General features: G+C 41.0%; 2 protein-coding genes across 2 annotated transcripts in view; both read right to left on the minus strand.

Moving 5' to 3' along the window:
• LOC139452392 (salivary peroxidase/catechol oxidase-like) overlaps positions 1–25,274 on the minus strand; it is a 163,198-nt gene that overhangs the window by 36,732 nt on the left and 101,192 nt on the right. The gene's annotated exons all lie outside the window — the stretch shown is intronic.
• LOC139453089 (salivary peroxidase/catechol oxidase-like) lies at positions 202–24,340 on the minus strand. The gene is made up of 14 exons (XM_071234713.1): positions 24,251–24,340; positions 23,073–23,301; positions 22,308–22,437; positions 21,547–21,746; positions 20,779–20,979; positions 19,513–19,591; positions 18,369–18,475; positions 16,846–16,947; positions 15,960–16,073; positions 15,339–15,499; positions 14,496–15,046; positions 13,973–14,142; positions 776–875; positions 202–415 (listed from the first exon to the last, which is right to left on the minus strand). Exons 1-14 carry the CDS (start codon positions 24,338–24,340, stop codon positions 202–204), a joined length of 2,448 nt encoding a protein of 815 aa, XP_071090814.1.

Raw genomic sequence — 25,274 nt, forward strand, 5'->3', positions numbered from 1 at the left:
TGAACACATCTTCGGAGTTGAGTACAACACATTAATATATTTCTGGGAGAATATTTGGCATCGGTTAATATACTAATCTGCTTTTGTGTTATCTTACGGATATATCGACTTTGCTACTTGGGGAATGGCATCCTCATTAATCGCCATTTTGCAATGACGACGTGCCGATCCCAAGGTAACGACATTTCTTAGAACGAACTCTTATCCCCTATTTATAGGCTCCCGATCCACTACAACCCTACACAATCTGCAGTCAACGTTGGGGCCTTCACAACCACAGTTACAAGTGCCACATCTGCGGGTGCGTCTTTGGATACCCCCACTGCATGTTCCCCAGCGAGTCCAAGACGACCATGTGGCCTGGCACTCCTTCCAAGGGGTCAGGTCAATTTCATCCAGTGAACCACATGGCACCCTGAAGTTCAGAAAACAGCTCATGAAACACGTTTCGAGGTGCAAGGTTCCTTACGTTATTTGTCATTTCTGTATTGGTTTACATATTAAGAACATGGAGTGAGTGAGTATGGTCTAACGCCGCTTTAAGCAATATTCCAGCAATATCACAGCAGGGGGACACCAGAAATTGGCTTCACACATTGTACCCATGTGGGAAATCGAACCCGGGCCTTCGGCGTGACGAGCGAACGCTTACACCAGTAGGCGACCCGACCGCCACCGACCGTCACAATGATGACAATATGAAAATAGAGAACTTTTTTTCGACCACCTACCAAAGGTTTTGGAAATAGTTAACGAAACTGATGAAAATACATACGCAGGAGCCTTGAAAAATGCGTTTGGCTGTATGCTGCCTGTGTTTGTGTTGTCACACACGACCCGGGACAGGCTTGCATTCCTGATCTGCTCCAGCTGTGCTGTAACGACATGAGTGAGTGAGTGAGTTCAACGCCGCTTTTAACAGTATTCCAGTTATATCACGGCGTGTCGGCTTAATGTGGGATGGAATTCCGAAGTAATGCAGGTCTCAGACGTTTACCACTTCGGTGAAACCAGCGAGCACAGGTATGGTGCTGACAAACCTAGAAACATAATCGGGGCGAACCGGGATTCGAACCCACAATCATAGGTATCTAAGGGACGCAACTCTGTACAGCGAATCGCGGCGCCTTAGACGACTGGGCCACCCGTGCCCCCTGTAACGACATGAACACAAATTAATTTTAAATTTCAGTTATTGTTTTTTATATCGAACATATACATGTATATAGAATCAAAGATATCAACAGGCGATAATAAAGATGGGAAAACTCCCAGGCTTGCCGAGTGTTGATTTGTTTGATATTAAAAGACAAGATGGTGAGATATTTTTTTATCATCAAACATCATTCTTCCCACTTTTTCAGTTTGTAGACACTAATGAGCAGTGTCTTAAGTTAAAAGGTACTGCTAACACTGCAAACACGAAAACGTCGTTTTTTTCCGTATATGGTCATTGGACGGAAAAACGACTAAAAATTCATTAAAATTGATTAATTGGTCAGCGTCTAGAAAGTGTCCAGAAAAGGGTCGAGTTTTTCAAGCGTAAAATGGACGGAAAAACGATGCTTTTTGCTCCGCCTTGTACAACTGTTAACGGCCAATCAGATGGTGTTGGTCCCCCGACGCACGTGATGTCCAAGGCTTCCTTTCGGAAGCTTTAGGTTTCGTATTTCTGGCATGCCTTGCTCTAGTATCTCTCGCGCGCAGTGCAGCGAGATTTGCTGATAAGCTAGTTTTAGGATATGTTACATGTTAATGGAATTCAGACACGCGCCAAGAAGTCAAACCAAACAATGTTACTAAGTTTATTGTGGTAACGGCTATGTACAGTTACCCCTATCGGATAATGGGTTGTGTTTCATTTGGTTATAACAATAACTAATTTTTTAATGTGAAGTTTACAAGATATACGACTTGGACGCGAGGTCGGTCACATGACGTTCTTCACGTGACTGTATTCTTGAAAAGCCGTAAACACTGACTACTTCCACATTCCTGGGGGAAACCCTTGGAATTCCCTGGTACGAATTCATACAGAAGCGTGGTTGCAAGCCCATTTAAGGATACCCTCGCTACAACCCATCCCAGAGAGAAAAAAAACACGAAAAAAAATCCAAACTGTCGCAGTGACAATTTACAGAAATCTATGAATTTACCTTAGTATCTATTTGACACATCTTCACAATCACCTTTCAATGATCGGCCAATTGATCAGTGATGCCAAAGGCTTGAAATAGCCACAGGTTAATTAACAACTTCGAAAATATCTCCCGTCACGTTTATCGTGTCGGCCATTTTGACGTATTGTACTTGATGTAATTGTATTACGACGCTGTCATTGTAATTGACTTACTGAGGTAATTCTGTAAAAGATCTTCTCATCTTATGAGGATATTGTTTGGAATATATTTCTTGTAAACATACTAAAACATATGTTCCTCGCTTTGGGGGGAACTATTTTATTCCGGGGTGGCCCATTAAATCTAGTAGTAAGTCAAGGCACCATGCGTGATCTGTTATTTTATGTGTTTAAATTACGATTTGGGGCGTTAATAAAATACACTGACGCAAGTATATTCTATTCAAATCAATTGGATAATTGAATATGCTTTCTTTTACATATTACATAACATCACTGCACAAAATATGAACAGTTGCAGTAACACACTACGGTAATCGCATTAAACATCATTTTCAACTGTACAGTATTTCAGTATTTCAGTTATATCATGGTGTATCAGACTGCTGTGGGATAAAAATCCGAAGTGGTTCAGGTCATCCAATGGGTGTTCGGGAAAAGGTGAGCGTATCCTGCCACACAAGTGGCACCCGTCACAAACACATGCAAGGACAAGTCAATTGTTCACCTGAACAAAGCACGGAAACACACAATGATGCCCGTCCTCAGTTTTACCGAGCATGTAAATTATTTTGTCCGTCAAAAACATGGACGAGTATAAACAATATGTTCATTCACGTAATACATGTCATACATTTGACAAAATGTATTGACTCGGAGCATTATTGTTAATCACAGAGTATGCAGTTGAACTCATCACCCATCCCATTATTGATAACCCCTTCTTGAAGATCTATGAAATCAGAAGCTGCAACACTCTATCTTTTAACTGGCATGTCAGACTTCTATTTCATTACTCAGTTTTATTTGCACGGATTACTATGGAAGGGACATTGTCTCGTTGTCGCATTGTCGCATTGACGCCTTTACAACAACAAGCAAAACCTGTCAAAATTAACAAAAGCCCGACAATTGGCCATTTGTCGCATTGTCGCTCTTTGATAATCCTTTTCTTTATTTTACAAAAGGGCGACGATACCGTAACGCGACATTTTCAAGGTCAAAATATGTCTCGTTGTCGCATTGTCGCCCCATCACAAATGTGTATAAAAGGCGTAAAGTTCAGTTATTGTTACAGTTAGGAAGTTCAACCTGATAAATGTACGTCTTGAAATGAAAACACAAGTCCGTCCGCGAGTCCATAACGTTTTATTACGAGCTCTTCTCTAAAAGTGCTCAGTGTTCAACTCCCAGTTCCAAACACGTAGTACCTCCTCAATAATCCACATACCTCCAGTGCAGTGGTCTTCCGGAAGATCTTACTCTTGACCGTATTGGACAACTGACGAGTGCACGCCTGACCTGTGACCTCGTTGCAACCCTCATGAGGTGTTTGCCGAAGGGAGAGGTGTAGGAAATGTGTGCTCCAGCCCAGCGCAGAGCTCGCGACACACTGTATACTGATGTATACAGTATATTGCAGTTGATATACTGTATACTGCATGTGATACTTATTTGCGGAAATGTTACAACTTTCAAGATTCAAGATTCAATTTGCATATATTTCATATACAACAGACCGCCGTCATATATCACTGGAATACTGCTGAGAGCGGCGTTAAAACAAATTGTTTTCATAATGGAGCGCTGCAGTCATTTAAAATAGAACCGTATACATATGTACATGTAGTACCAACTCACTCTATTTGTTTCGAATATTCAGCAGAAAATATATTATTAACCAGGTCTTTGGGAAAAGATATTGGATTTTCATAAGCAGCCACATAGGGATGATAAAGGACCCCTCGCTGATTAGGTTCTTGTTTACTTAAGAGCAGAGTTGGCCATGTTAGATGATATAACCAAAATCCGGGAGCTCCGGCAAGCTGGTCTTGTTAGTGTATGGTATGAGCTGTGACGTTGACCCAAGAGAATAATTTAAAACATGAGACCAACTCAAGTCTATAATGATTGGGAAAGTCTAGATTTCCACAGCTCTAGCCTGAAATTAAGGATTGTTCTATGCTCCATTTTAATTGTATTATTTTCATTTTGTAGACATGGATGGACCAACCAGGAAAGAAATTGATGGAATATTAATATCACATGTTACCACTGATCCAGTTAAATTCATCACACAATAATAAATTAGTATTTGACATTACGGCATTTGATTATTAGGGCATGATCATTTTCATGTTCACTGTAGTAATGTACACACCAGTCAACTTGATTATAATTTTTATCAAAGTGTAGCGCGGCATCAACGATTACTTTATGATATCCTCACTTGTCATCGATGTATTGACATCGAACAATGGACGGCAATTCGAAATTCTTATGGATAGCTTCAATAGGGACAGCGCCGGTGTCAGTACAATTTTCCTAGTTAAAATAAGTATCTACAAAATATAATCTGAAGCAGACAAGAACAATATTTTTTTATTAATGCTTACTTTCATGGATAGAATTAAGGAAATCTAGGCTTGCCAAATCGTTCTAGACTTGAGCTGGATTCCTTTTAAATTTATTCTGTATGGTCTGGGAGACGAACAGGCGTCAGTATCGCATGGAGAACTGGGACAGCCTTAATCAGTGTAATCAGATATGTTGTGGAGTTTCGGTTTTGGGCTGTTTGCTGAATATATAGAATTGCGAGTTATGTATACTCTGTATTCTTTCGTCATGGAAGTCCATATTTCAAGGCATGTATTTGATATTCATAATAACTCCACAAAAGCTACACAATGGCAACAAAACGGTACCAGCATCACAGATACCAATAATACATGAGATACATATAATTACTTTAAAGTTAAAACATGTATCTAAATAGAAAATTAGAAGGATACACTTCCGACATTTTTCGTATTTTGTTTTCGTTTGGAGAGAGAAGTTGTGATTGGTATCTGATGGGTGCAAACAGGTGTTCCCTTCCGCCAAGGCCTTGCGGCAATGCTATAGCCCAAAATGAAACAAGCCTTGTTCAACAGGTTCAGACTCAAATTTCTATCCCACTTGGGCTCCTTTTAAATTTAAATATAATTTCTCGTGTCGAAATGTGTCAGAAGAAATGAAATATTACAGCACTGGTGAATAGGTTATATGCGCGTCAGCGTCGATCCTATAATATCCTTTTATGCAAAATGCATATATACTGATGAATTAAGGTAGTAATACTACGCAAATATGTGTCCAGATGCATACATCAGTATCATCTCGTGATCTTAATTCGTGCTTTGAGCCCTTTTCTACCGGAGATTCTGGGGTGTTACATCACACCAGAAAGCCAGGTCCAAATTCAAGTCATAATTTCATGGTCCGTCTTGTATGTTGGAAACCAATATCGCAATATGGCTAAATATTGCTGAACGTGGTATTAACCCGATTACTCACATAATTATTCCATTGTCTACGAACACTGTACTATCTTTAAGGAAGTATATCTGTATCATCCAAATGTCCATACATATATGTCCACATTTATATATATAAAGCAAGTCGTCCTGCACTCTTCCCTAAAAGATAAATGTTAAGCATTTCCTCTGTATGAATTTATATAATGTAATATCGTTTTAATGTAATGCTGATGCAGTAAACGTACCACAGACCTGATGCTAGAATAACATCTAATTTCTGAAATGAACATATTTTACAGAAAAAAACAGTTGTTTAAACAATACTTATAAAATATAAGAACAAGGAGCCAAGAGCCAAATATTGGGCTGTGTTGGACATATTTGTTTCGGGGTCTTATGACAGACAAACCTGATGCCTTTAAGTATAAAGATAAGTAAGTATAGCTGTTGTACATATTCAAATATGTTCGTGATTAACCCAACATTGAAAAATATTGAAAGATGAGTGGTAACTATTTATGCCATTATTTCAAATTAGAATGAGAGCACATCAGGAAAGCATGGTACTTTAATATACGTATCCTGTTAACCCTTGGTATTCTTTTTTAAGTAAGAGCAGCATGTATATCGAGAGTATAGGTTTGGTGCGTGACTTATCACCCAGTACTTTCAGAAAGTGTGCATATTCTGTTTATCGGCAATAAATAACATAAGACGATTCATACGGGTAAATACGATTTACTTCAGAACTAGTAGAGATTATTTAAGGTTAGGGGGAAATGTATGTAATTAATTAAACTTTGGCCCGGTTTGAAGGATTTGGGTCCTGGCTTGGGCTTTGTGTTGGACGTGTAGACGGCATTTCCAGGTTTGACGTATCAATGACAAAAATGATGTCAGATGCAATCCTCTGCCTTTTCGGGTGAACAATTGGCTTGCCTTTGGACGTGTTTGTGGCGGGTGCCACTAGTGGATCGGAATGAGCTCGCGTTTTTGCGAGCATCCAATGTCATCATTTATTATGGTGAATCATGAAACATGCTCCTGATGTTGTCGCAATGGTGCAGTTGGCGCTACTTTTGGCAAGGGTTTCTCATGATAATGGAAATGCTTATGTCGCTTTTGTTGACCGATAAACATGAAAAGATATAAAGTTAGTGTATATGGTCATTTAATTAAGAAACAAACGACGAGTGGGAGTTGTTTATTGTACGATAAACAACGACCGAGACTCGTTTATTTCTATATGAGATATCAACATTACGTACAGCCTCTTTTAGGGTGTTAAATTAGGAAAAAATACACGCTTTACAATATTTACCCGTACTTAAATAATGATGATTCCTTGAATAGAATCCGACAGCGGCCATGCTAGATAAATCCATTTTAGGATTTGAGTTTGGTCCCGCATATTCTCACAATTTTCTCGTCAATCATCTGTACCTTTTCTCCCAATACCGATTGTCATATCACTCTCACTTTCGGATTCTCCAGCAACATTTATTGGGAACAACTCACTAGACACATACCTCTCAAAAATAAGGTCAAATTTACAAATTTTACTTTTCAAGTTGCGAGTGCATGTTCGAATCTCAATAAATGACGTCATGATAGAACAATTTTTATCGTGAAATAAATATCGCTTCCTTCTTTGTTCTTTGTGATTTATCGCGTAGCTATCTTATATCATCAAATGCCAATTTCTAATTGCTTTATCATGACGTATCCGTGTCATGTAGCAATAACATACACAAATATCGTTGACTTCGACGTTGAATAGTGTCATGAAATATGATTATCCTCTTGTGTGCAATATTTCTGGTTGATAAATCTAACATATTCTTACTTTAAGAATAGCGACTATACATTATTATATATCCCTTATCAGGTCTCTGTAACATTTGCAAAATGATACAAATATAAAAATACAACTGAACCTAAATGTAATGTTTTAATATCCTTACGTTGCTGAGTGCAGCATTTAACAACAAACAAACAAAACATAATATCTTTAAGAATTATGTTAACAATTCCGATGCTAAAAATAATCTCACAATCTCCATACCTCTTTCTCTCTATGAAAACATAATAACTTTTTTTTAATAATCTGAAGGAATAATAATGGCAATACTATCATAATTATCATCATTATTTATGTTACTTATCCTCAAGCGAAGTAGTCCTCCACATTATACATTCAGTGTAGAAGCCCATGAACATATGAACTATGTAACATACATTCATGGAAATTAGATGAACAGTTGAAGTTAGCAAATGATATTATTCGGTCGAACGTCTATCAGCCATCTATTCTATTCGTGAAGAACATTTCACGTGGGACCAACAGTGGGAATTATGACTATCGACTTGCTAATTATTTTTTATATTCATGCCAGCTCAAACGATCTATTGGCTTGATTTATTGTTATGGTATCCACAAAATAAGTAGGATCCGATTTTTTCCGTTTTTGTTGAAATAAAACTGAATAATATTTGCTGTTTACATATCAAAGTTTGCCAAATTGTTACAAAATGTTTGCCCACAGCAAGGCTACGTATCCCCAACATATTGTGCTTGGAACAGTATCACTGGACTGAGGGAGGGCGGTATTCCTCCTTGTGGGTCACCTGCTTGGCAATATGGGACGGGAAAACTGCAGGGGGTGAGGGCAGTTAAGTTGATGGTACAGACAGATAAGAGAGATCATTTTACAAATGTGAAACCTCAGTCCACAAAGGAAGAGGCGAAAGCTGAAACTTGGTGAGGTTTACAGAACAAAGGCAGTTATTTCTAGTTTCTTACTGACTCTCGAAGATACATTTAATAAAACAATTAATGTGTGTGTGTGTGTGTGTGTGTGTGTGTGTGTGTGTGTGTGTGTGTGTGTGTGTGTGTGTGTGTGTGTGTGTGTGTGTGTGTGTGTGTGTGTGTGTGTGTGTGTGTGTGTGTGTGTGTGTGAGAGAGGTAGAAGAAGAATTGTACACCATAAAAATGGCTACGTATGTAGTTGGGGTAGATATGTTGAATGCCCGGCCAGTATGACCTTTGAGTCACTACAGTTTCAGTCATTAAAATGCGTAAAACAGTATTTGAGTGAAAGAAAACACTATAAGTGAGTGAAACAAAAGACCTCAGTACAGGCACACCCAGTCCCCCAACCCCAAGTCTGCATGTACGAATACTCATACCCGCCACATCCTCAACCACTTAACTTACTCACACAATCATCTGACAACATGTTCGCCAACCCTCGTATCACAACGCATGCACGCATGCACACACACACACACACACACACACACACACACACACACACACACACACACACACACACACACACACACACACACACACACACACACACACACACACACCTCACTGGATTCTAAGAGCGATGTATTCATTTCTATTTCACATTCTTCTTTACCCACCATTATGTCTACGTCAGCCATCATGGATCCATGCGCATGCTTTCATACATAATCCATCCTCCCACCATTCCCCAACATCCATTGAACTATAACTATATCCGCCCTCATGTATCGGTATTCGTGCTTTCATACATACATACACCCCCCTACCATTCCCCTTCATCCATCGCATTATAACTATGACTATAACCGCCTTCGTGCATCCGCACTTATGTTCACACTGCATTGCATATGCATCGAATTACACGTTTAAAATATCGTAAATATTTTACAACATGTACATATTATATATCAGCAAACAGAGATTATTATAACGCAATAGATTTCATCCGTCAAAACATCACAGAAAGAGGGGCAGCCTGGAATTTTACAATGGCATCTGAATGCACTAAGACGTTCAACTGGTCAGGAGGTGAGAGTTGCGGAAGATTACGGTAAACTTCAGTTACAGATCTCCATTACGAATATCTAAAGTATGAATAAAGATCACAGCTTGCTATGACGTGTACTTCATGCCTGCAGAATTTGCAATGTCCTTAGCTTTAAATTGTATGTCTAAATGCTTATGTAGACAAAGACCCAAATGTATATAGGCATGACCATATTATATTCTACGCAAATATCACCACATTTAAAAACAAAGCTAGATTGAGTCTTTGAAGGGCATTAAGAACTGATACACACAAGGAAAAATATTTATGGATGTCAACGGAGGAACACTGCGTTTCGGAATATATACTTTCTCCTTCATCAGGTGTATATTATTAAATGCTATGAGGCAGAGAACATATATTTATACCTGTAAGAACAACAAAAGTAAAAAGATATCAAAGATGGGAACGCAACAAGGGAAGCCGACAGATAACTGGCATGGCGCTGATTACCCCGCCTCCCGTTTGCCCATTGTCCATTTCCCATTACCAATCATTCATAAGTTAAGTTTTGGCTTTAATTTGTCCATTGATAATCAACCATCAACGTCTATTATCTCCACCCTAAAAATATGTAGTTTACTGAGAAAGTGGTATCCAAATATAATGTGTGTTACTGTTGACCACTTTCTTAAAGGCATTGTTGGTTCAAAGCTTTCGGTCATAGAAGCCGTGCCATTTTTCTCTTGTCAGAGGAGTACACAAAGTATACGTCATCTGGACTAACATTTTTGGTTCGGTGGCTGGGTTAGATCGCCAACATTGTGTTCTGGCGATTGGGTGCCTCACTCACAGTGTGGGTTCAAATCCCGGACGGGACTCAACCAAAGAAAGTACGAGAATCTGTACTTTACTCAGAAAGTGTTATCCCAATTATAACATTTGTTGTCAAGAAAACACAATAAATGTATATTCGGCTTTGGATGGGTAATGATATCACAGACATATACGGATATTGATGATGACTTGGAGGAGCTTCGTAACGCACGTCTTCTCAATTCAGGGATTGGTAAATCCAAATATGTGTGTGCGCGTGCGTGCGTGCGTGCGTAAATGTGGGCCTGTTGGATGTTACATAAAACATTCATCTTGAGCGGGATGGTAGTTCGAGTTGGATTAGCATGTTAACTATATGATCTTCTTTAGGCAGAGAATGCCGCGCATGAATGTATTGATGAAATTCCTAGGTACATGGGACCTTTTCGTCCCCAGGAATACCCACAGTGGAGACTTCAATGGGGATAGGGTGTACACAATGTGCTACCTGGTAGATTGTGTGTCATCAGACCGGACAACGTTGGTCTTTGACTGATTGTGGCGTAAAACACACTAATGTCTTATTCATTTACTAATATCGGAAATTGAATGTTCATCTTAATTGTTATTGTTGAACATGTAATATATTTTTAAAGAAATAAAACAGTGACATAATAACTACAACTTTATGTGAGCGCGAGTAGCTTTTTTGGAATGAGATGAATAAGTCTTATAAAGTTGTAAGCTTCACAACCGTGTAACTATGAATTGACTTTATTGGGTAATCAAAAAAGAGATAAGACCTAAAATAGCCAAATTTCATACGATTTCACTTGTCCACAATCGTGGATGCAAGGCGAAAACATTTCAGCGCCTTTGAAGCCACTGAGAATGCCCCCTGCAGAGTTGGACGGACACTCTGCGGTGGCGCGGCTGAGTTGACCAGAGGCTATCAGCAGTATTTCCTGTCCAGGTTATTGAGGTCAGTTGTTTGTGTGTGTGTGTGTGTGTGTGTGTGTGTGTGTGCGTGTGCGTGTGTGCGTGTGTGCGTGCGTGCGTGCGTGCGTGCGGGGGGGGGGGGGGTGAGATTGGGGGGATAGATGATAGATTCAGCAACAAGTAAGGTCATCTTGAGTGGGAGGGTATTCGCAGATGGATTAGCATATGAACTATGATTCTCTTTAGGCAGAAAATGAGGATCCACGATGTTCGACCTGGTGGAAGTGTGTTATCAAACCTCACAGCATTGGTTTTTTGACTGACTGTAGCGTCAAAACAAACTCATTCATTTACTTGAACTGAATGTTCATCTTAATTGTTATGGATAGTCACGGAGCCATGATCCAGAGTACAGGGTGTCATTAGATAGAAATAAACTAAGTAATAATAGGATTACCAGAAAAAACGGGGTTTTACACACAAGCCAATAAACTTCGCTCATTAACACCAGAGTAAGTCAGTGCAAGATTGAAAACTGCCCCATAATTATTTATGACATGCTTGTCGGGTATTGCTAAATATATATGTGAAAACAAAGTTATTAAAATGAAGAGCAAAACTGATGAAAGTTAACAATAAACGTGTATACGTGTTATATCGTCACTGCAAAAATAATTATTGTTTGTCTTTAGTATTAACATTCAAATACTTATATCTGTATTAGCGATATTGTCTTTGTTCCACCGGTGAGTCACGCGTTAGCCGTACTATCTCGTAGTATAATTGTATTTCTGAAGACATCACGATACAGTTTTACGATGCATCACGTCTGCACTAGCGCTTGATAACAGCCTTGTGTATGGGTGTTTCAGTGGTTTAAATCGCTGCTCTTGATATTGTTGATTAAACTTTGATACTATGAACAATATAATGTTATGTGAGAGGATGACTTTAGAACGGTAACATACTAATAGTATATAGGATGACATAAACAGAACAATGAGAAGTTCGTCCAGATTAGTGTATAGGCAACATTTGATAATTAAAAAAAATTACATTCAACAACTCCCCTTTTAAGTCCATTTTCCTGACTTATAAGTAAATGCAAGAACAATCGGCCGGAATACAATGTATAGTTCTTGTCCACTTCCATATGACTATATAGCATACAATAAGCTATCGGGTCCCGTTTAGATCGCTTTGGGTGGCAGCCTAGATAGCCATAGAATAGTTTCATCTTGGAATCTCCCATATCACTGGGGATACTCTTCAATTTAAATGGAGTTACTCGTTACGATTCCGAACCTTCACGTGACTGTGTTTATGAATCATTGTAAAAATAGTGGTGACATTAATTCTAGGAAACAATACGCGAAATCGCGCATGCACAGAACGGAAAATTTGGTCAAGGCATTAAGTAATCCGCATGCGCAGAACGATTGATTTCAGTACTTCCGCTAAGCGCTTCGAGTGCAGCGTCAAACGCGGGCCTGTAATCTAACACGCGGGGACTGACCAATGAAAACTGAGAAGTAGAAATACCGGTAGACGCTGTTGCTTGATTGACAATGTCAATCAAGAAAGGGAGGAGCTTAACGCTATCGTTCTCTCCCAGTAAATTCCGATGTCAAATAACGACGTTATTTGGACGGAAAAACGATGGTTTGAAAACGTCCAAATAACGTCGTTTTTCCGTCCAATGACCATATACGGAAAAAAACGACGTTTTCGTGTTTGCAGTGTAACTATTCAGTAGCAGAGCCATAGTGACGTCATTTGATTGGGACCAAATATAATCAATGACGTCACAATGGTCTGCATAGTATTGTGATGCACTTTCATTACAGCGATATCTACAATGGGGATATCGCTTGATCTCATCCAAGCGACATCTCCTGTGGGGGGCAGTTTTAAATGATAAAGGGCGATTTCCTATTTTAACATGTACCACACATTGGACATTCCCGTATTTGTCCAGGCGGACACTAAACCTACCTTTGTACATGTGGGTGACGGATGCAACCGCTAGGGAAGTTTACGCTGACATTTACGCAAACACCCAGGGCCCACTTGCACAAAACGATCTAAGCGCTAAGACAATCGCAGCTCCCATACTTTAACATAGGCTTACAATAGTCGTAGATCGCTTTGTGCAAGTGGTCCGGTGTCGTCACTATTTCAGTTTTATGATGGTTACCTCTAAATAATCGTATTTGGACAAGAAAAAATGTTCAATGTTATTATAAGCAACGATCCACGACGGTTTGAGTACGATTACACTCAATCAGCCAAGTCACCGGGCTGACAGTTTGCTTTATTAAAACACCTTCAGAAGGGGGAAGGAAAGACCGAACTAGAATGCCTGTCTTCGACGTTTACCATTTTGGTGAATCCACCGAGTGGGGGTACAACAATATTTCTGACAGAAGGATTATACCCAGGGGGAATCGAGGCTTCGAAGTCCATAGTAGAGGGTTCCGATATGTCTAAGTTGTGAATAGCCCGAATTAGTACAGGTTAGACGTTTCCCAAACCGGTGAAACCCGCGAGCACGACGACGATGCTGGCAAAGCTAGAAAATAATCAGAGAAAATATGGGTTCGAAGCCACGATTACTTGCTGCTGGCGCTCCTAGTGGACCCAACTCTGCACGGCGAATGTCATATGTCATTCACTGATGAGCGCGTATTTGTGCCAGGTGAAAACCGCTGGCTGAATATGTGACACACAATTATTGGTTTGGATCATATATTCACCTGGAGTAAATTTCACGAAATCGTTGTCTTCCTCAAACCAGAATCGGTCTCCTTTCTTGAGAGCCTCGAACTGTTTTCCGAGCAGACAGGCGAAGGTTGGTCCAACAAGTCCCCCTGGTACTGGCTTCTCGGAGAGCCCTCCAGTGAACAAGTCAATGTCCTTTACATCTCTGATGATGGGAAATAAAGATATAAAGTATATAACAGGCATATTTAACCATGTGCTCATGTCGAAGATAAATAACAGTTATAGCGAGTGTTTGTGTTATAGCGAGTGTTATATACGAGCACGGTATGGTGCTGACAAACCTTGGAACCAAAACAATGCGAATCTGCCACGAACATAGTGAGTATTTCTGGAACGCCGTGGGTGCATACCTCAGCAGAGCAAAATAGTTTAACATGATTGTGCCACCAAGCAACAGTTATACCTGTGAATAATATTGAATAATTCAACAAAACGTAGTAACTGATCAACTAAATGTTAAATTCATTCGTCACGAAAAGTAAGAAGTATTCTTACGCATATGCAGCATTAAGCTGTAGAACGGAGGCAGGAGTGTGAGTTGATACAAGATCTGCAATAGAGGCCACATCAGGAACTCCACAAAAATGCCTCCAGTGAGTGTAGGACGGCAGACCGTGGTCCCTTCCTCTCTGAATGTTGAGGGCTGCCAGATCCAGACTATTTCCATCAGAATCAGGGAAGAGACGGTCTGTCACCTCCTGCGATAGTTTGCCGTCCACTGACTGGGCGCAGTCTTTGACCAAACCTCTGCAGTAATGGCCGACATGTCTGTTCGTCGCGCTCAGTATCAGGTTGGTGTTTCCGAAAGTGTCACTGAGTTTGTCTTGACCAACATTGGCATACGCCACGTTGAAACTGCTCATGAAGCTGCGAATCATGGAGTGTCCCATTCTGAAAGCTGCTGCTGCAAACGCGTTCCTGATGCTGGCGTCTGTTGTTGTGCTGTAGACGTTGGCATACGTAGAGCCAGATCCTACAGTTAGGCCGTAGGTAGTCATGGATGAAGTGCCGAGGATGATTGGTAGGTATTCGTCATATGTGATTTCCTGTTATAAACAATGCACCAACAGCTATATTTACTTACAAACAACTCTGCTTGGACCACGATTAGTGTATGTTCTAAAGAAGCTATTGCTTATTGTAAGAAGCGACTAATTTCGATAGACTCGATGACTTGATTGACTGAGTGTCATCGCACCCCTTCGACATTTAACGTTGATCATGATGTCAGTTCTGTTTTTTTCTGACTCAGACTCGATTATTAACAGGCTTTCATGGTACAACTGTAACAGAGCTACCCAGTGAGTAAAAGCATATTGTCTTAATCAAAAGTTAAACCTGTATAATGGCTCCAACGATCTTCCTGGCTTCCTGGAATATTCTTTCATCGCTCCAGTAACAGTTCAGTTGCTTCAGCCTCCTTGCTATACGGTTGTGTTCTCTCATGAAGATGGTGTGCATGCTCTGTAGTGTGGGGTTCTCATTCACTCGATGGTCACCTAAAGAGATAGATTGTTATAATTAGGTTTCGGTATGTCAACACCAATCACCAAACTAAAACAAGTGTGTTTCGTTAGAAAGTGTTTGCAGGATGGCTCTTTTATAAGGTTGGTTGGTTGGTTGTTTTGTTGTTTAACGCCGCACTCAGCAATATTTCAGCTATATGACGGCGGTCTGTAAATAATCGAGACGGATCAGGCAATCCAGTGATTGATATCACGAGCATCAATCCACGCAATTGGGATCGATGACATGCATCAACCACGTCAGCGAGCCTGACCACCCGATACCGTTAGTCGCCTCTTACGACAAGCACAGTCGCCTTTTACGGCAAGCATGAGTTGCTGAAGAGCTATTCTGCCCCGGATCTTCACGGGTCTCTTTTATAGGGAAATTTGTAGAATTGGTTTACTTGTTCCCAGGCGTGAACTCCACTTTCCTACTCTTAATACAACCTACCTGCTAGAAAACAATAATCAGATGGGACTTGTTGGTTGCAGCTGTCTGGGTTGGCGGTGTCTTCCGGAAGCAGATCGCGCGGGGTAGTGCCGACACTGCTTACTTTCAGTAATCCTGGAAGACAACTGCTTGTTTTATCATGGTGCATTGAGATAAGCTGTATCACAAGTCCGCTGCCGAATGTGTGCGAGTCGCATGGCATAGTATGTGTGTCAGGGCATGTCGGCTGAATGCGGAGCGAAATTGCAAATTCTGACATAAAAGATGTGTACCGACTCCTCTGGAAGAAACCTACTAGTATGGAATTGTGATCGATAGCCAAGTATTAACATCGCGGTGAAACAGAGTTGCAAACCAACATCTTTCTATCAGGGGGCACGGATGGCCCAGTCGTCTAAGGCGCCGCGATTCGCTGTGCAGAGTTGCGTCTCTTTCGCACGCCAGGACCCTATGATTGTGGGTTCGAATCCCGTTTCGCCCCGATTATGTTTCTAGGTTTGTCAGCACCATAACCGTGCTCGTGGGTTTCACCGAAGTGGTAAACGTCTGAGACCTGCATCAGTTTCCACCCACATTAAGCTGACACGCCGTGATATAACTGGAATATTGTTAAAAGTGGCGTTAAACCCAATTCACTCACTAATTCTCAGATCAAGGTGTGGCTAGGGGACATAACTGTGCACAGCAACTGATCCGGGTCACCCGTAGTCCCATGTTCTTTGCAAATGCGATTTAAAATATTTCATAATGTTGAAAGGATAATTAAACAAGGTTTATTCAAAGTTCGTGTGTGATTATCCTTTAGCTTCATGATTGTATTTGGTAGCTTGGTATTCTGTATGTGTTTTCTATTGACAAAAAGCAATCATTATGTGTCTTCACTTACCGTCAACAAAAGTCCGTAGCTTGTTCTGTTCTTCCTGTGACGACCCGTACACCTGTGAGGCGTCTATGTAGGCTGTGATCTGGTTCAGCTGTTCCACAGGAGCTGAGCACATATTTTCAAATGAGATTCGGTAAGCGATGTACAATTGCTCATAACATATATACAAAAACAACTGACGTTCAAATGTTTCAAATTTCTGCGACCCCGATGGAATTCCGGTTCGAAATACATCCTCAGTACCTTATGCCTGTTGTCGGAGATGAGAAGGTTACATTGTCTGACCTACTGGTTGTGTACCACTTTTACGCGAGACGTCTTTGTTCATACTGTCAACCACCGTCTGCCTGGCCCATATTCGATTATTTACATGCAGACTTTAATATTGGTGACTGTGTCGTATACCAGCATTGACCTCACTCAATATGCATGGTGAAGATTGAAGCAAATGATCATAGGTGTTCGGACGTCATACGTTTTCGGACGGCCGTGTTTATCGCGATTACTCGCGCTATAACGGGGGGTGTAGCATCACACAAACATTGTCAGTACTCTGAAGATGGCGTTTTAAGAGAAAGCTGTCTTTTCCAAGTGAATGGGATCACAGTTGCTCATGTCATTGGAGAGAAAACCGCAAATGATTCTTAAGCGTCCGAAAACCCTTAACATGGGGATACTTATATCACGACCAATTTATGGCATGTCAGCGTTTTTGTGAAAACTCTTTGCAATTCCACTTCAGGTAAGCGAGATAAGTATAACGCCGTTTTATCAATATTCCTGCAATATCACGGGCGGATAGGCAGAGTGGACTTCGTACGTTGTATCCATGTATGACATGGAACCTGAGGTCTTCGGCGTGATGAATGTACCATTGTCTCTGATTAAAGGGAAACAGCCAGAAACATGTATATTTCCATCCCACTTTAAACAGTACTTCAGCTTCTATACAGCCATGGGACAAACCCATGTGTAGCTTGCTACGATGATGAAACCCAGTAAGTGTGTGTTGCTGTGTGAGTGAGTGAGTGAGTGAGTGAGTGAGTGAGTTGGCTTTAACGTCGCTTTTAACATTATTCCAGTTATATCCCGGCAGGGCAGCTTAATGTGGGAGGAAAGCCCGAAGTGGTGAAACCAGCGAGCACTGGAAGGGTGCGGACAGAAAGGATAGTCGGGGCGAACCGGGATTCGAACCCAAAATCATAGGTTTCTGGCGTGCCCAAGGGACGCAACACTGCACAGCGAATCGCGGCGCCTTACACGACTGGGCCAACCGTGCCACCGTGTTTTACTGAGATCCCGATTGGATGAATATGTGATTCGAACCATATAACTGTCGTCGAACTAACCAAACATGACGCCTGTTTGTTGTTTTACGTCGCAGTCATCATTATTCCACATGGCGGCCTGTACCAAACAAAACAACCTGAGCCTGACCAAATGGTCAATCTGTTAGCCTTTTACGACCAGCATAGGTTACTGCGAACACATTCTAACCCAGAATCTCCAAGGGACTTGAAACATACCTACGGTACAATTGGCGTTTTCAACCTGGACAGATCGTACGAAATTCATACAGTCAAACGTGAAGTTCCTGTCCGGCTGGAGTACTTGGATGGGGAAACACTGAGGTCTGGCAACGAGAAAACATAAATAACATCTTCCGATTGGCTGAAATATATAATATATTTCAAAGAACAATGAAGAACGAAGCGTGGTTAATTTCACGATGAGACATGATTGTTCTATAATGACGTCATTCGAATATGACTGTGCTCGCAATTTGATGACGTCATTTATTGGACGGCGTTATTGTAGAGAGGTAAGTGTCAAGCGAGTTGTACCCCATTGCTGGTGTACGCAGATTTAAACGCTGTAGCTGCACGGTCGCATCCAAATTGGAGAGATAAGATAAAGGTATAGATGATCGACATGAGTATTGTGAGATGTGGTACCAAACTTAACCCCCCTGTTCGTAAAATAGACTTGTTCAACATTTCCGTTGGATTCTTTTCAGGGAGCCGACATTATTAAAATTGGCGTAAATATTTTTAAAGCTTGTACATTTTGTCAACATCCTGAAAGTATCTCATACAAGAAATAATCGATCACGAGCTGTTATTTCTTAAATGGCATCATTAGATACGAGCTATGGGAGTAAATGTTTGAGTAGAGTTTTAAGACTCTTTTAGAAGATTACAGCAGCATCATGCTGGGAGTCATCGGCAATGGGTCTTCGATGTGACACGCCAACGCATTACCCAAGCCGTAAAGGGAACAGTCGAAGGATTTCCAGAATCCAATCCAACTTAGCAACCTCCACGTTGTTCACCCATGCAGTGTGCCGCACACTTAGAGAGTTTCAGTTTACAAGGAATCGTGCCTTACTGCATCAAATATTTATGTTAGTATGACAGATGTGACATTGGGGAATAACTTCCCCTTGAATCATTAAAAATATAATTCGTCTCACCAAAATCACTTAGGTGGATAGAATGGTAGACGAATGGTGATCTCACTTATTGGGAATCGAACCCGGGTATTTAGTGTGAATATGTTAATCATAAGACCTTTCATGAATTGCATGCATATTATGACTGACAATGTCTTCCTGTTGCACAGTGATGAGGGAATGTGCAGCAATGTCATCAACTTCATCAGGAAACCAACCTTGCATCCAAGTCAGCCTGTGATACCCCGCCGTCGGGGAAGGAGTTTCTACAACACGCCACTGATGTAAGGTAGGGATCTGTTAGGATGAAAGAGGCTGAATGAAACAAAGCTTCATCACTTCATCACTATATATATTCAAATCAACATCTCAAGAAGCTGGAGTACGAATGAATGTTTACAGTCACATTACCATCTCATCTAACATGAGAAACTAATGGACAGTTTCAGTTTTGTTCTGTTATACACAAACGTTCTCCAAACAACATCAGCGTTTTGGTTGGCACAGCAAGCGATCTCCATGGTGGCCATTTTATATAAGGGGTTGAGGAGTGAGTGAGTTCGGTTTTTTACGCCCCTTTTAGCAATATTCCAGCAATATCACGGCGGGGGACACCAGAAATGGGCTTCACACATTGTACCCATGTCGGGAATCCAACCCGGGTCTTCGGCGTGACGAGCTAACGCCCCTAAGGGGTGGAGGAAGGTTGTAGGACAAGAAATGAATAATGGCATGAAGGACGACACCGGTGTGCTGTGAACGAATGAAACCTGCTACGGTACCACCTGCGGTGCTTACGAGATGAATACAGAAATGTTGAACTGTTGCATGCAGTGTAAGCATGATTTTATGGGCCCTCTGACTATATTACGTACGTTCAAAAGGGTTCGAAAAAGTGCAATGGGTGTAGCATGTTACGCCACTTTAACACACAGTACATTTTCACGACTGGAACCATCACGCATACGGGTGGTTCTCATTGTTCACCAGCAGGCTACAAGAGACGCCCTAAAATATATATTCACTCTCCGTCGCAACGGCGTCGAGCATTTCGTTTTAAATACAAAACTATATGTTGTTTCTAAATATATGTAAATGCAGTAGATGAAGAGGAACGTTGATGACCATTCCATAGCAAGAACTGTATGTTCATTAATGTGAGTGAGTGAGTGAGTTGGGTTTAACGCCGCTTTTAACAGTATTCCAGTTATATCACGGCGTGTCAGCATATTGTGGGAGGAAAACCCCAAGTGATGCAGGTCTTAGACGTTTACAACTTCGGTGAAACCCACGAGCACGGGTATGGTGCTGACAAACCTAGAAACATAATCGGGGCGAAACGGAATTCGAACCCACAATCATAGGTTACTGGCGTGCGAAAGGGAGGCAACTCTGCACAGCGAATCGCGGCGCCTTAGACGGCTGGGCCACCCGTGCCCCTGTTCATTAATGTGTGATCAAGTTATGCAGATGAACAGTCTTACTTCCTGGCTGTGTGAGCTGTTGTGTGGGCGTGCTGGTGATGTCGTGATCCAGGAACTGACCCCACTGCATCAACATGTGGGTGTAGTCATCGCTGAGGTCGGAGTCTGTTGAAGGGGTGTGGACAGTCGTGCTGACGGTACGAGCACTAGGTAAATGGTTTGGCGCTCCTGACGTTGCCAGCTGCCTCGGCGTTGAAACACCTGTGCTCGGGTAAAGAAACGCAATACAAAACTCAGCCACATTGAAGTGTTAGCGAGGGAACGCTTTAACCACCTGGCTACCCCACCTTCCCCTTATTTATATCAGGATTGACTGACTTGTAAATCCGTCGAGTATATTTTGAGTCTTCGAGTATATATTGAGTCTTCCTCCCAGAAGGATTTTTTAAGACAATAACATACATTGAATGAGTCCCTGCACACTTGCTCCATTACGCCCGTCATGCTATTGCTGATAATACCCTACATTGACGAATGTGTTTCATGGTAAGGGCGTGAGTTTTGTTTAAACGTCGTTTTGAACGGAATTCCAGTTGTATCATGGCTTAATGCTTTATGGTTAAGGAGAGTCCATCCGGCTGTTGTCTTGGACCTTTGCCCCTTTGATGAAACCAAAGAACAAGGGTGTATCGCTGACAAACCTAGAAACCAGGAGGATTCAGATTGCGAACCTATCATCATTCGTTGTAGGTGACTGGTTTGTGAAGTTAGCATGTTCCTTCTTTAATAAATAAAGAAATCTAAACAGTGCTCTGACAAAACACATACCATCGTCATACGCCGGATAAAGCCATCGCCTCATCGGTATGGACGCCATACCCCACGTGCTGTGTTCCAGGTTGTTGCAGTGACCATCAGCTGTCCGATAGGGAGAGTTGGTGTCACATGTGCAGTTGTCGTCACAGAAGACCGTGAGACCAAATCCTGTCTCAAGTTGTGGTCTTATTTGGTCATCTGGTATGTTTGCCCTTAATTGAAATAATTGTATATATTTATGACAAAATAACATGAAAGGTGTCAATTTTATAATCGACTCTCAGTATTACCGTTAAAGTCAAAAGGCCTCTGAGCCAAAGATTCTTGAGAATGATGAATTTACGAGGATCCATTATAACAAAATGATTCATCAAGTTAAACAGTTGCAGAATCTAATGAACTACATTCACATTTAACTAATGGTAAATGATGGAATGATACTATAATTCCGATACAGGTTTGGGTAAAATTGAAAGAAATCATGGACATATGTGATGTGTCAGGACAATATAATTTGTAAAACTTTTATGATGTGGTGTACACTGTTTTATTGCAATCACTGAATATCAATTGTCAATGCAAGAGAATAACAAGCCCAGATGTTCATCCGAAACAGATTCCACTTGGTGGAAAGAGCAAATTAGCTGTGGAAAGGTTATGAATGTACCCCCGTCGGGAATCGAACCCGGGTCTTCGGCGTGACAAGCGAACGCTTTAACCACAAGGCTACCCGACCGTCCCGCTGGAATCGAAGGTAAATTAATGAAACTCACCGTTTAAGTGCCAGAGTTGTTATGATGACGTTCAGACGATGGTTCTCGCCTCTTCGAATGCTCTCCAGATTCGTGAAGGTGAACTTACTGTGCTGATGGATCGTAGTTCCGGTCGCATTTACGAACGAATCTACAAGTGAATGAATGAGTGAGGTAAATCACGGGGAATCAGCTAAGTGTCAGAGGGGAGCCAATGTGACGCATGCTGTAGACGTGACGACAACCAGGACTGATACGGTTCTAATGGAGTTAGGATCAGAATTACAGAGAATCTTCCATTTGTACCCACAACGATGGACTCTGAGTGAGTGAGTGAGTGAGTGAGTGAGTGAGTGAGTGAGTGAGTGAGTGAGCGAGTGATTATGGTTTTACGCCGCGTTTACCAATATTCCAGCAATATCACATGGAAGAGGATTACCAAAAATGGGCTTCATACATTATACCAAAGTTGGGAATCGAACCCGGAGCCAACATTTACGATAACTTGACTTACGCACTGAGGATAACAGGTTCAAAATGTTTTAATGACCGTAAATATTAGATTTACATTTTTAACCAACAAACATCAAATGGACCAAATATTTAAAGCATTAAATTGAGGCAGGGCTCAGACGTTCACCACTTTGGTGAAACCCGTAAACACCAGCATAACCCTGACAGTCCAAGAAACATCAAAGATCACATACATATACGAATAGCCACAACAGATATGATAGAGTTATGCCAGCGAAAGAAAATCTACAATAGTTTCAAACAAATGTTTACCTATTTTCAGAAATCTCCTTTGTAATCTGAGTTCATTGTCCAGGATTTCTTTTGCCTTTGCCTCAATTTCCTCCAATTCGTCATGGCTGAGGTCGACTTTGGGGGGCGAGGTTGTTCTTTCTCGAACCTGTGCTGTGACTACCAACAGCTGGCATGCTAACAGTACAGGCAAGAACATGATGCTCCTGTCCAAAAGCTGTGATGCCTGGATGATACTGTATACAGATGTCTGGAAGAAACGAGGAAGATTTTTTTATTTTTTTATTTACGTTTCACATATTGCTTGACCATACTCATAAACATACAATAACTGTGCCGATGGGACACGAATTACTTCCAAAGACGCGAAAAATAACATTGCACCTTTGTAAAACAAAATGTATTATTGTATATATATATATATCATTAAGATTCCAGAAAACGTTGAAAGCATTTAAAATGATATAAGATTAGATAAGATTAAGTCCAGTGCGCAGTCATAGACCACACACTAGAGGCCAAGGGTTTACAAAATTAATACATTGCATTGAGCAAATAAAGTGACACAATGGGTAACACACACACACACACACACACACACACACACACACACACACACACACACACACACTAATTGATTTTGTTTGTTTGTTGTTTAACACCGAACTCAGCAATATTCCAGCTATATAACGGCGGTCTGTAAATAAGCGAGTCTCGGCCAGACAATCCTGTGATTGATAACGTGAGCTTCGATACATGCAATTGGGATACGATGACATGCATCAACCAAGTCAGCGAGCCTGACCACCTGATCCCGTTTCTCGCCTCTTACGACAAGCATAGTCGCATAACTGATTTTGGTGTTGGTTTTCAATATGAGTAATACTATGTAGCTTTGTACACAAAACCAATGTTTCGTCCGAAAATTAAAACAAGATACACTTGTTTCAAAATGTTTCAAAGTATGTAGTTTGCAGTGCTTCATCTTTTCCCATGTGTACAGATGAGCAAGTATAATGTAACAAAACAAAAACTTATAATCTAAAAAAATAATATACTTTTAAATAAGACACTGACAGATATACTTACATGCAAGGTAAAGCATAATATTTGTGAATACATTGTAGATCATAATCAAGTAGAATATAAAATTCTGTAAACAAAGATTATAATTATTATCCAAAAGTAATGCAACTTACCCCTATGTCTAGTCGTTGAAATTCGAGCAACAATTCGCAATGGTTAAGTCTAAATTTTCTGTCCTTTAAATACAAACAAGGAGGACACATGATTCAGAACCAACCAATCATAGTGCTACGTTTAACATCCTGAAGATTAGCCTTGACTAATATGATCAAATCTATATTGGTTCATCGGAGCGTATCGTATAAACAAAGATATATACATGTATACACCGAAAGCAACAACAAATACGGTCACCAGGCGGTCAAAGGAAACATGAACTCATTTCATCGGTAGATGGACTTCCGATTTTACGGACGGTTGGGCAGGGTGGACTGCTGGGGGAAAAGGGCGAGGCTGGTGGATGGGCGAAGAGGATGGGGTGGTGTGGAGAGGAATTGCGTGGTAAGCTCAATAGATCACGTGATGCAGGTATGATGCGTCCTCCAAATAAGATTTACATTTTATTACCAAATGCAAAGGTCAAGTTAGACTTTGATCCAGGTTTTAACATACAACACACATTATACTCTTTAAAAAAAGGAAAATGCTTTGCACATTATGGTGCTTTGGGGGCTTTTATTTAGTTTAATTTATAGTCGCTGAACGTCTTCAAACTACTTCAAATGCAGCTTAATGGTTTCCGTACCAACTGTCCCAATGTAGTAATGAGATTTAACTCAACAGGTTCATTGTAGGTATAACGCAGGTGTTACTCTGTTGGCGTTGTACCTCCATTAGCGGTTATGTAAAAACAAAAACGTCTCCAGGATTATTGAAGTCAGTATTCCTGAAATGTCACAACGATGTTTGTGTGTGTGTCTGCCTATCGGTGTATCTGTGCGTGTCCCCGCGTTTGTGTGTCTGTGTGGCTGGGAGTATGTGTGTGTCTCTGTGTGTATGTGTCTCTATGTGTGTGCCTGTGTGTGTGCCTCTGCCTGTGTATGTGTGCCTGTGTGTAGTGTATGTGTGTATGTGTGTCTGGGTGTGTGTCTGTGTGTGTGCCTGTGTGTCTGGGCGTGTGTCTGTGTGTGTGACTGA

This window comes from Haliotis cracherodii, unplaced genomic scaffold, assembly GCF_022045235.1.
Source record: "Haliotis cracherodii isolate W230 unplaced genomic scaffold, xgHalCrac1.p SCAF_9, whole genome shotgun sequence".
In the NCBI taxonomy this organism is placed as follows: Eukaryota; Metazoa; Mollusca; class Gastropoda; order Lepetellida; family Haliotidae; genus Haliotis; species Haliotis cracherodii.